This window comes from Branchiostoma belcheri, unplaced genomic scaffold (genome assembly GCF_001625305.1).
Source record: "Branchiostoma belcheri isolate BF01 breed outbred unplaced genomic scaffold, Haploidv18h27 scaffold4, whole genome shotgun sequence".
In the NCBI taxonomy this organism is placed as follows: domain Eukaryota; kingdom Metazoa; phylum Chordata; class Leptocardii; order Amphioxiformes; family Branchiostomatidae; genus Branchiostoma; species Branchiostoma belcheri.
In genome coordinates, this window is record NW_017804020.1 from 2282407 (window position 1) to 2293926 (window position 11520).

General features: G+C 43.5%; 2 protein-coding genes across 2 annotated transcripts; both read right to left on the minus strand.

Annotated features, from left to right (window-relative positions):
• Positions 1 to 1470: 1470 nt before the first annotated feature.
• LOC109477038 (cytochrome P450 2U1-like) lies at positions 1471 to 5506 on the minus strand. Its single transcript, XM_019778062.1, has 3 exons — positions 5071 to 5506; positions 2704 to 3654; positions 1471 to 2112 (listed from the first exon to the last, which is right to left on the minus strand). The coding sequence occupies exons 1-3, from the start codon at positions 5438 to 5440 to the stop codon at positions 1934 to 1936; spliced, it is 1500 nt and encodes a 499-aa protein (XP_019633621.1). The 5' UTR covers positions 5441 to 5506; the 3' UTR covers positions 1471 to 1933.
• A 351-nt stretch (positions 5507 to 5857) lies between these two features.
• On the minus strand, positions 5858 to 7923 carry LOC109477064 (short-chain collagen C4-like). The gene is made up of 3 exons (XM_019778103.1): positions 7626 to 7923; positions 6854 to 7140; positions 5858 to 6410 (listed from the first exon to the last, which is right to left on the minus strand). Exons 1-3 carry the CDS (start codon positions 7921 to 7923, stop codon positions 6126 to 6128), a joined length of 870 nt encoding a protein of 289 aa, XP_019633662.1. The 3' UTR covers positions 5858 to 6125.
• Positions 7924 to 11520: the final 3597 nt, after the last annotated feature.

Sequence of the window (11520 nt, forward strand, 5' to 3'; positions counted from 1 at the left end):
ATGAAGGATTATTTACCTGTGTGTAGGGAGTTAATTTATAGACAAAAGCAACTAAACAAGAGACTTGATGAGCAAGGCAACATTACTGTGTCTGTTATATATAAATATATATCGGTATATTAGGTGGACGATGCTTCTATCAATGCAATGCACTTCATGACAATGACTATCAAATGATTGTCAGGGACATGTTTTCTTTTTGTTTTTTTGTGTGTGTTAAGCAACAGGCCAATGCAAGGTATAGGGGAAGTAAGCAACTAAACAAGAGACTTGATGAGCAAGGCAACATTACTGTGTCTATTATATATAAACATATATCAGTATATTATGTAGACGATGCTTCTATCAATGCAATGCACTTCATGACAATGACTATCAAATGATTGTCAGGGACATGTTTTCTTTTTGTGTGTTAAGCAACAGGCCAATGCAAGGTATAGGGGAAGTAAGCAACTAAACAAGAGACTTGATGAGCAAGGCAACATTACTGTGACTGTTATATATAAACATATATCAGTATATTATGTAGACGATGCGTCTATCAATGCAATGCACTTCATGACAATGACTATCAAATGATTGTCAGGGACATGTTTTCTTTTTGTGTGTTAAGCAACAGGCCAATATGGTGTAGGTAAGGTATAGGTAAGTTGGTTACGTTTACCAGGACACTAGCTTTTTCATATGAAGGGTTATTCACCTGTTCGCAGGGAGTTACTAGTACTTGTTATAACCAGACAAGAGACTTGTATAAGTATGTTATGTCGAAGATGCTTCTATCAATGCAATGTGCTTTTTGTATGTCTTTTTTATGGTCCTAATATTAGCTGTCGCTAGAGTTGCACATCAGTGTGTCCTGTACCTTTTCATGTAGATCAATAGATAAAGAAATGTCCTAATCAACATGTATCATGGAATTACACAAGAAAATCTCACTATTATTCAGATCAGCGTAGCCAAGTCATCCTCTTTTGTGGTTTCTAATGTTTTTAAAAGCCATGTGTACTTTTATAATGTATTTTAGCCGTGAAGTTGTTTCCTTAACTTGAATCTGGATGGAAGTGCAACAAAATAAATGTGATTTACACAATACTAGTATGTCCAGCTTGTTTTCATTCTTTCCTTTATGATTATTTTACTAAGTAAATTTGGTATATTACTGGTGAGCAATGACATGAGTATATAGAGAAATTCCGCCCCCTTTTGGTAGTGCGTATATTTGCGGATGTGTTTGCGCCCCCGCCATACATGTGCAATGTATATGAACGTCTTCGTTGTCTAATATCTCCAAATTAGTATCCAGGATAGATGAGACAGTGTAGATGCAAGCTCTTCCCGGTTTGAAACAACATACCTATAGACAAATAATGCTTCAGTGTGTAGCATTTAAAGCAATGCTTTTGCATGAGTTGGTCGGGTACAAATTGTTCACAATATGATAATAAACACACAAAACTTTATTTCCGCTTCCTCATCAGAATTTTAAACACTACATCCAACAGATAAACCCAATTACATTCTAGGACATAACCCTTACCATATACAAAAAGGTAAATATTTAAAATAATATTTAGACCTTACAACCAGTAGTATAAGTCATACGTAATCATAATAAAAGTGATTTATTCATATACATATACTTGCAAGTAGGTTAATTCATTTGTATCTACCCGTTTGTTTTAATGTATAGTTGTAGTAGATCTTACAAAGAAACTTTGTTCGCAAAATCATGCCCGAAGGCTAATTGCTTTTACAATCAAGTAAGTAATTTTTATGGAACACTAACCACTGTACATTAGACAACAAGAGTATATGTACATTGTTGAAGAGAAGACTAACTGATATGTATGTTCAAACGTTCTTTCACCAATTGTCTGTAGATAACGGCAAGCTAAGATATTCTAAATTCATGTGTCTGTCTAATTCGTCACAGTCATTCACGACGTGTTGCTATGAGTTCGTACGGTTGTGGTCGAAGCGTCACTCCAAGGATACCGTCAAAGTTTGGTCGAGCGCCCTCTGGCAGAGTGAAGGTGAACCGCTGTAACATGTTGGTTAGAAACAGGAACAACTCCATCTTGGCCAGTTGTTCGCCGAGACATACTCGGCGACCTGCAGAGGAAGACGAGAAAAAAAAAAAGATTTTGTCTATTTCTCTACATTGAGTTTTTATTACCACAATGAAAAGAGAGGTATTGTTACGTCCAAAAGGCAAAACGGAAGTATTGTTTTAGTGTGTCTGTGTGTGTGTGTGTGTGTCTGTGTTTCCACATAATCATTGTTAGCATAACTTTAGAAGGTCTTCATGGAGTGTAATATTTGACAAGTGGGTAGGTCATGGGAAGATTAAGGTCGGTTTTCAGCCCCCTGGCAGCTGTCCTTGGTGCAGCAGAACTTCAGGTTTTAGTATATATTGTATTGGTTACGCTATGGTCTTGATTTTGGGGTGGCACATGTTTTTTGACGTCAGAAAAAGGTGTAGAACTGAGCCCCAAACAGTACTGCAAAAAATATTTTTTTATTATTCCCCTAATAAGAATCAATCAGGGGATAGGAAGGACGGATGTCCATGATTTTGGGAAGAGATGTACGTAATTACATGCAAATCATACAAAACATGGTCTTATTTGCATGAATAATACATGCATTTTCCATACTAGGATTTCATTACTCGTAACATGTGCTAAAATTTGTTACAATTACCTGTAGAGAAAGGCATGAAAGAGTCGTTTAACTGCAGTTGCCCGTTGTCGTCTAGGAACCTGCTGGGGTCGAACGTGTCGGGGTTGTCCCAGTGGGCGGGGTCCATGTGCAGGGACCACAGGTTGACGAGCACGTCCGTGCCCGCGGGGATGTCGTAGCCGAGGAGGGTGGTGTCCGCGGTCGTGCAGTGCGGGAGGTTCAGGGGCACCACCGTGCGGACGCGCTGGAACTCCAGGATGGTTGCCTCCGTGTAGGGGAGGTCGGGCTTGTCGCTGACGGCCGGAGGACGCTCCCGCCCCACCACTCGGTCCAACTCGGCCTGAACCTTCGCCTGCACGTCGGGATGCGTCGCGAGGTACAGCAGACCCCAGCGTAACGTGTTAGCGGTCGTCTCCATCCCGGCAACAAACAGGTCTCCGAGCAGATGCGGGAGGCTGTCGTCCGGCAAAGACCCCGGGTCGTCCTCCAACTTTGCTCGGAACGCTTCGATCACATCACGCGCCTTCTCTTGTCTCTCCCCGTCCTCATGCTGTGCAATGAAGTTCATGAAACACTCTATACTCTCTTCCGAGAGATCCATCCACTCCTTGTACTGTTTTCGTACCACGGGAAAGAAGCGAAGCACCGGGTAGATGTTGAAGACGTGAGCGGTGACGAAGAGCTCGACGCCCCGCTCCGAGATCTCCATCAGGCGGAGGAACAGGGGGTCTCCGTACTCGAACCGCTTGCCCAGAGCCATGGAGCACATGATGTTAGACACTGCGTTGTGGAGAAGGTGGGTGAAGTCGAAAGGCTCACCGGACTTTGTTTCCAGTTCGGTGCAGAAGTGGCGGCACTCCGTGTCGATCTTTTCCTCCAGGATGCCCGTGCCCATCCCGAAGGACCGGAGCGTGGACATGCTGAATCGGCGGAGGATCTTCCACCGGTCACCGTACGGAGACATGACAAGCCCTGCATAAAACGATGGTGAAGAATTTGTAAATTAAAATAGGACCTCGGGCATGGTACCGTTAAAGGAGCATTATGTAACTTTTTTGCACAAGAATTGAAATATTTTCATGAAAAAATCCGTGTGATCTACTATCAGTTTGCAACATATTTGTGCCGCATTATCTTACGTTTCTGACATGTATGGTTGGCGCAAAAACCAAGCCCACAGCCCACTAATTTTGTGGCACCACCAAACTCGCGTCACTTCAGGTCTGCGTCACTTCTTCCCTAGTACATTGAAAACCTATCTACCAGGATGATCCACATTTCGTGACCCAGCATGTCCAGATCACGAGATATCAAAACCGGAATTTCCGGTACTCGCTAAGGAGCCCAAATTCTAATTATATTCAGGTCTCACAAAGGGATTTAGATTTTAAAAATTATACATTTCCATAATCGATCGAGGTGTTAAAGTCTATTTAGCGTTAGTTCTCCTAGCCGTGGCGACTCTTGACTCAGGCTTACATTGCATTACCCTCAGCAAGAGTCGTGGAAAGATCCATTGGCAGAACTGCACATTTCCCGTTGGCTGCTCGATGCTCCGTTTTTGACCCGGTTTTTTGCTGTCCCGAGCTTCCCTACAATATAACTCCACAATTGGCCGGGTTGCCGATGTTCAGATCGGCCTAAATATTCCACAGCGCGACGGGAAAGTACTAAAATAGCTAGTCGGTACATCCGCGCCGCCATCTTGGATATAGTCGGGAATGTCCGCTACCGCCGTCGGGAACGCTCGGTAGCGCCACGATTACCGAAGCGGGACCGAAAACTCTCCGATCATAACCGGAAAGCCTACCGAGCGTTCCCGACGGCGGTAGCGGACATTCCGGACTATATCCAAAATGGCGGCGCGGATGTACCGACTAGCTATTTTAGTACTTTCCCGTCGCGCTGTGGAATATTTAGGCCGATCTGAACATCGGCAACCCGGCCAATTGTGGAGTTATATTGTAGGGAAGCTCGGGACAGCAAAAAACCGGGTCAAAAACGGAGCATCGAGCAGCCAACGGGAAATGTGCAGTTCTGCCAATGGATCTTTCCACGACTCTTGCTGAGGGTAATGCAATGTAAGCCCGAGTCAAGAGTCGCCACGGCTATAGTTCTCCCTTCTCCACCAATGGTATCTGCCATATTCCTATTATCCTATTGAGTGAGAGGCATAACATAATAGCGTTATGAAATCCATAAATACGTATGGATGAGAAATTTTCTTACTCTTCAGTGTCCTTCATTAAAAAATATATATATCAAAATATGTACACCAAAGATCTAATCCGCTCAATTCCATGTAATCTAATGGTCAACCGAGGACGTTATATACAGGTGTAAGCTCAATAATTGGGTCAACCGTTACGATAGCCCATATCATGTTACCGTTTTGCTGCTTGTTGCGGCGCATCAGGAACAGGTCTGGTCTACTGGAGAAATGCTCGGCCTTCTTGACCAGGGCCTCCCTGATAGCGTCCTTCCCGCTGACCACCACGGCGTCCTGTAGCCCCATCTTCACGCTGAAGACGTCCCCATAAGTACCGCGCCAGGCCGTCAGCTGAAGGTGCGGGTTCCGGGCCAGACTGGGCAGGTTCCCGAGCACGGGCCATGCCGGTGGCCCCGGCGGGAGGTTGGCCCCCCTCCCTCTCCTTCCCCTGAACCTCGAAAATAACGCTAAGGATACGAGAAACGCTACAGCGGCGATCAGTAGTGCTGTAATGTTGTGGCCCGTCAACAGTGTTTGGAGAACCGCCATGACAGCCTGGCCTTCTTTGCTTGCATAAGCGGACTATGACGTCAGAACACGGCGGCGGTATACAGTTACGTAAAGTGAATAGGACAGAGGCTGCGTTTTAATAGCTAGCCTGGGTGCTATCCTATCCGTTTTGCAATATCCAATTAACATACTCTTTATTGTAAAAGCAGGTTTTGGTGGTTTTGTGTTCTTTTGTTGTTTTCCATGTGAAGTTTTACCCTAAGCAAGGACATAATGTCCTTGCCCTAAGGAAGGCACGCAATAATGATACAGGGCAGCAATTATGGGTAAATCTTAATTGATCTGAACAGTTGTCTGTTAATGATAGTTCATAATTATCAAACAAGAATTGTTTCCGTTGAAACACATTCTATTTGCAGAAACGCAGTTTTAAACCCAGTTCTCTACATAGTGTTTACAATATTTGTTTACGACGTTTTTTTACGAATAAGGCACAACATAGTAAAGCAAGGTATTTTAGATGACTTTAAACCTCCTTTTCATACTTCTAGTTGCACATGTTAGAATGATTTCTTTTGGGATTTTTTCATCAAAAGTGATGTCAAACTACTAGTAATAATACAGACGGAATTATAATCCTAAAATAAGCAAATACGGCCGTCAACGAGACGTTTTGCATAAGTGCTATTCACGTTTACAGTTCGTGCCGGTGCAGTACGTGCTGCTATATTGTGCAGACGACGCACGTCAGTTCCCTCCCCTCCACGTACGGCGGACAGGGCAGCGAGCCGCAGCGGGCCTCCACGGGGTAGAACAGCGCCCCGCTCTGGTTCCCCTCCCCGCCGGGCAGCACCTCGGGCTCCCCGTCCATGCACACGAACTTGCTCCGGCCGGCCTGGTCGCGGTACCCCGCCATCAGGTAGCCTCCGTACTCCCGTGTCCAGCCGTCCGGGCAGGTGTTGCGGGCGGGGATCATCATCTGAGCCCGGCGAGAGAGGCTGTAGCACACCTGTAACGGTTATGGTTTTAGTGATTATGGTAATTTGTAGGTGATCAAATGGAAAGACATGTTTGCATATACTGTATTAGCGCGTTAGGTACTCCTAGGTACCAGTGAAGAACTATTGTTAGCATAGCTGAGCTTGAAAGTGACAATGAAAATCTAAAAATGACCCAGGACTCAGGTACGTGTACATGTTTAGTCGTAGCTTTCTGTAGACCTGTATACGTAGTATGATACTAGTATCTCATCTGTATTGTATCCTAGACCTCTGGTAACTCTCTGTGTAACTATGTTAAAGTCCCTGTGAACCATTAGGGCATATACCTGTTAGTAGAGTTAACATAGTGCGGGTTAATAAACACGGCTTCGCAGAAGTAAGCGAACTGTTTGGATCCTCGTTTACGTAGCTACGTAGATACCAAACCCGCTAGACCCTACTTATTACACACCGCACACGGAACTTCCCGGTCGTCCACCGTAGCCTCGTCGTAAGGCGCGTCCGTGTTGAGTTGGTACTCCGCGCCGTACATGTAGGCCTTCAACCCGTCAACTCCGTCTTTGTACACCCCCCACTCTGGATCTGCGGGGAGGCACTGGTAGTTGCTCCCTCCGCCCTTCTCGCTCCACAGCGCCCCGCCGGCCAGGCCGGTGTACGCCGTTACCGTGCCCGCACTCTCGTTACACGCTGTCCGCCCCCATCGGATATAGACAGCTCCGCCGCCCCAACCCTCAGCACCTAAATATCGACAATAAATGACATAGGACTGATGTCACAATTTAAAACTGCTGATCAACTGTATGCCACACTGTGAAACAAGATTTGTGCTGTGATTTAGATAGAATAGTAGATGAACATTTTGTAATAGAATTTAGTTTGTACAGCAATGAAAGTTGAACTTACATCAATGTTTCTCCACTTCATACACCCAAGGACATAATGTCCTTGATACACCTATAAGTAATGCTACAAAATCCACATTTCTAATGAGCTTGGACAACCCTCTGATCCTAAAACATGTCTGTTGTTACATATGCATTTTCAACAACACAGAGAAGCGAGAAGAAGTCGAATTTACTAACTAGACTAACATAGTATAAGTGCTAGTGCTAATTAGCAAAAATCTGGACGGGTACCCAGGCTAACCTACACTTAACCTAGTGGGTATGTATGTACAATAAAGGTATTCATGCATTGATAAAGGGAAGCTTAAGTACTAGTACCTTGATTCGCCGGTTGTCCTGGATCCCCTTTCTCGCCCTTCTGTCCCTCCAGCCCCTGTGGTCCCAGCTTCCCGGGCCGGCCCGTCTCTCCCTTCTCCCCCTGACCGCCTCTCGGTCCAGGCGGCCCGGCTTCGCCCCTCGGTCCGGCTGGAGCCATCACCGTGACGTTGTTGACATTACTGTTCCCCATTTTCGTCGGGCACGAGCCTAGCTCGCACTCAGTTCCCTCCGCAAGGCAGGCAGAGAACAAAAACAGTGCTGGAAGTGCGCCCAGGACAACCTTATTTTCAAAACCCATCCTGCCGATTTTAGCTAGAGAACTTGACTAACAGCACTCAAAACAACAATACTGGGGCAGGATTGCTCGAATTGTCAAACTGACTTTGAGTTTAGAAATACTCGAGAATGTATCATTCCACAATGTCTTCTTAAGGCCAAACGTCCTTACGCCAGTGTTAGGGTTCACTATTATTTCATTGTGCGGACAGCTTTTGGGGCCATATTAGCAAAGCCAAGGCCAAACAACTGTGGAAAGCAGAGAGGAGTTGAAATTTGTCAGCCTGAATGTTGTGAACTGATGAAAGCTTTTAGCACGGTTGTTGAAGGAAATTAAACCAGTGCATGTGTTGTCTTTCACGAGTCTGGGTATCGTAGCAGTTGCTTTAGGTGTACTTTTCTGCAAATATTCAGTCTTCCCAATTACTAGTACTTCTGCTAGCATCTGCACAGTGGTATATACATTACCGCCATCTAGCGGTGCGATGACAAACCGCTTCCTACAAGATCACTGCAAACAGCGCCTAGCCTGTACATGTATTCCGACTTGACAGAGGATTGTGCCACATATTAACAATAAGATTAATCACATACTCCCCCTGCAGTTTCAGAACAAGCTGCTAGGACCAAAATTACGCCACTTTTTCCCCTGACATGAAATGCTACCTGCCAGAAAAAGAATCAAGGCCGTGGCATCTCCAGGACAAAAGATATAAAAACTCTCAGTCACCAGGAGGCAAAATCGACCTTGACCTTCGTCTTTTGCATATACATTTCCTTCGGTCTTTGGCCAATCACCGATCGATGGTACGTAGCCACAAAATGCAAAGTCTCGCTTAAAACTTATATAACGTTATACGAGCGCTCGTAGCTGGCAACTTGCACATACACGTAGCTATCGGCAACACTGCTACATTTTATCTATGTATGTACCTTTTACATTCGCCAATAACAAAGAATGTATCATCGGGGTCAATCAGACATAATAGTGTTGTTAATTACCAGCATGTTTCTGACTCCAAGCAGCCATGTGGAATTTTGTTGACAAAAGCCTCCTCCCTGTGGCATGTTCACACAGATAACATTACTGCCAACCCTACCATTCGTCGGAAAGAATCATGGCACATATTGTAACACAACAAACTGAAGTATCACACCTCCATGAAGTATAGAACAATATTTATTTCAACCGATGCTTGTTCCTGCTGCAGTACAAAAATGTATTGAACATTTTTATTGAAACATTTATTGACAAAACATGGTAACGGCACGCTCAAGTTACTATTGGAAGCTATTCATGCCTCCATCAAAACATAACACAATACATAATGCCAAGGACATTATCGTTGATAATGATAATGCATAGGACAAGCAAAGCACGTTATTAAACCGTGAACAAGTGAACAAATACTGACAAGACAGACATGCCAAAATATTACAAAAACCGATTGGAATCTGACAAATATGTTTGTACATGGAGCAATATTTGTGTGTTATGAGCTGGTGAAAGAAAAGTAGAATCTCTTAAAAATGAATGTATTAGACTATCGTCTGACAGATTATCAAACTACTTCAGTTAAAGTTCACGTCTCAGAGCGAATGGTTGGTACAGCCCACGTATTTCAACAAATCATATAAGGCCACAGCAAGTACATTTTATGGATAACATCGTCCACAGACTCCAAATCTGATGCGATAGGGCGAAAAAAAAAACAAGGCGGGCCAAAAAACAGGATTCCTAAATTTCCAAATTTTAACATCATAAACCTTGTTATGAAAACAAGAAATGGTACCTGTATTGTGCTAAGTTTACTAATAACTATTACAACATTCATTTCGCATTGAAACAACTTTGAAAAATAAAATTTTTCAATAATTGTACAAACAATTGTTTTGATTCAGTGGGAACATCACATATACACAGCCAACATCACATACAAAGGGAATGAAATACATCACTGTATAGAAGTAAAAGACAAAACATTAAATCAGAGCCATGTCTCCTCTCTTCATATTTATCTGCCATCCACGTTCCGGCATGGCAACAGACATCTTGCTTATTTTCGGCATGTTGATCACTGTCAGAGGGCGACAAAATGTCTTGTTTTTTTTCTAAAATCAGGCGAAAATTAATGCGTGCTCTGATGTCATCCATAAAAATTACTTGCTGTTACCTTACCCATGACGTGTTGTCAGCAAAACGGCTAGCCTTCTCTTGTTCCGTCGGCCCCCACCAAACTTTATGACAGTCATATAACTGCCACTGATACCTGCGTCAGCGAATTCTCTTCAAAGCTTCAGGACAACAAAGCTCTGGTCGTTTTTCTTACCGTTGACTCTGCAGTCAAGGCGACCACTCTGTGTACATTTGTAGGTCGAGGTCGACCTGTCTTTTATACCCATCTAAAACGGTATAACAGCGTCTCAGAGATTGAAAGGCGTCCAATGCAATTTCAGAGTGGCAAAACAAAAAAAAAGTTGCATTGTGTGAAAAGTTACATTTTTATGTTTTTATTTTGCATTTGTACGTTTTCTATGGAGATGGTGGAGGTACATGTAATAAAATAGGAATGAACAAGGTCGCTACACTAACAGCATGCTGGCCATCTCGTAGTTAAGCTAGCTATAGGTTTTACTAAATGATAACTAATGTTAACACATATTACAACCGTCTAAAGCGAAGAAAACGCATTTTCCGACGACAAAACAGCTCGTAACAGTTTATTTTTATTAGTATGCCTGTAACATTCCATAATTAATTTTGCTTTACGACAGACCGATCAATTTCTATTCATCGATATAATGTATCCAATGTCGGGCAGATAGAAAAAGTGTTCGGCAACTTTTACTCACTCACTGTCTGACTGACTGACTGACTCAATCACTCACTCACACATTCACGCCATTACATAGTTGTATAGAAGTTGTGTGTCTATCATTGAAATGTTTGTAAGTCATCCTCAAGTCTTCAGTAGCCATCATGGACTTATTCCACACTAATTCATAATGTACATGTATATATGAAAACGGATAACTAACAAAAACTTGACATTGAGAACATGTGGCGATTCTTACTCATTTACAAAAAGTCATATGAACATTCGTCTAATTCTGACGTCTCTAAAGGGAAGATCACCAAACATGTCACAAATCTATATGTTGCTGCTAACACACTATAACAAAGTTAGGTGTCCAGTAAACCTAACGTGAATGGACATAAAAGCCCTACAAAGATAGACTTTTCATTTTTTTAACTGATATTTTCAACATTGAAACTTTTGGGTAGTGGATGACATAGACGTGCGTATTACAGAGGTTTGAAGAAAACATTTGAAAGTCACAAAGCCCATATTATCCACATGATTTTATCATCAACATTGTTTATAAGATATGGAATGGGTATTACTGTCTCAGACCGTCAGATGTCCTGCCACAACCAAGGCCGACAGAAGAACCAAGATGCCGGACAGGCCGAGACGGGAGGCGCCACCGACTGCTATGTCCGGCGTCGTCATCATGTTCTGGGTCGTCATGGAAACGTTCACCGTAGTCATGGCAACGGTCGGTCCAGCAGGGTTGGTACCATCAGGGATGGTCTGTGGTTGGCTGGTTGTCCGAG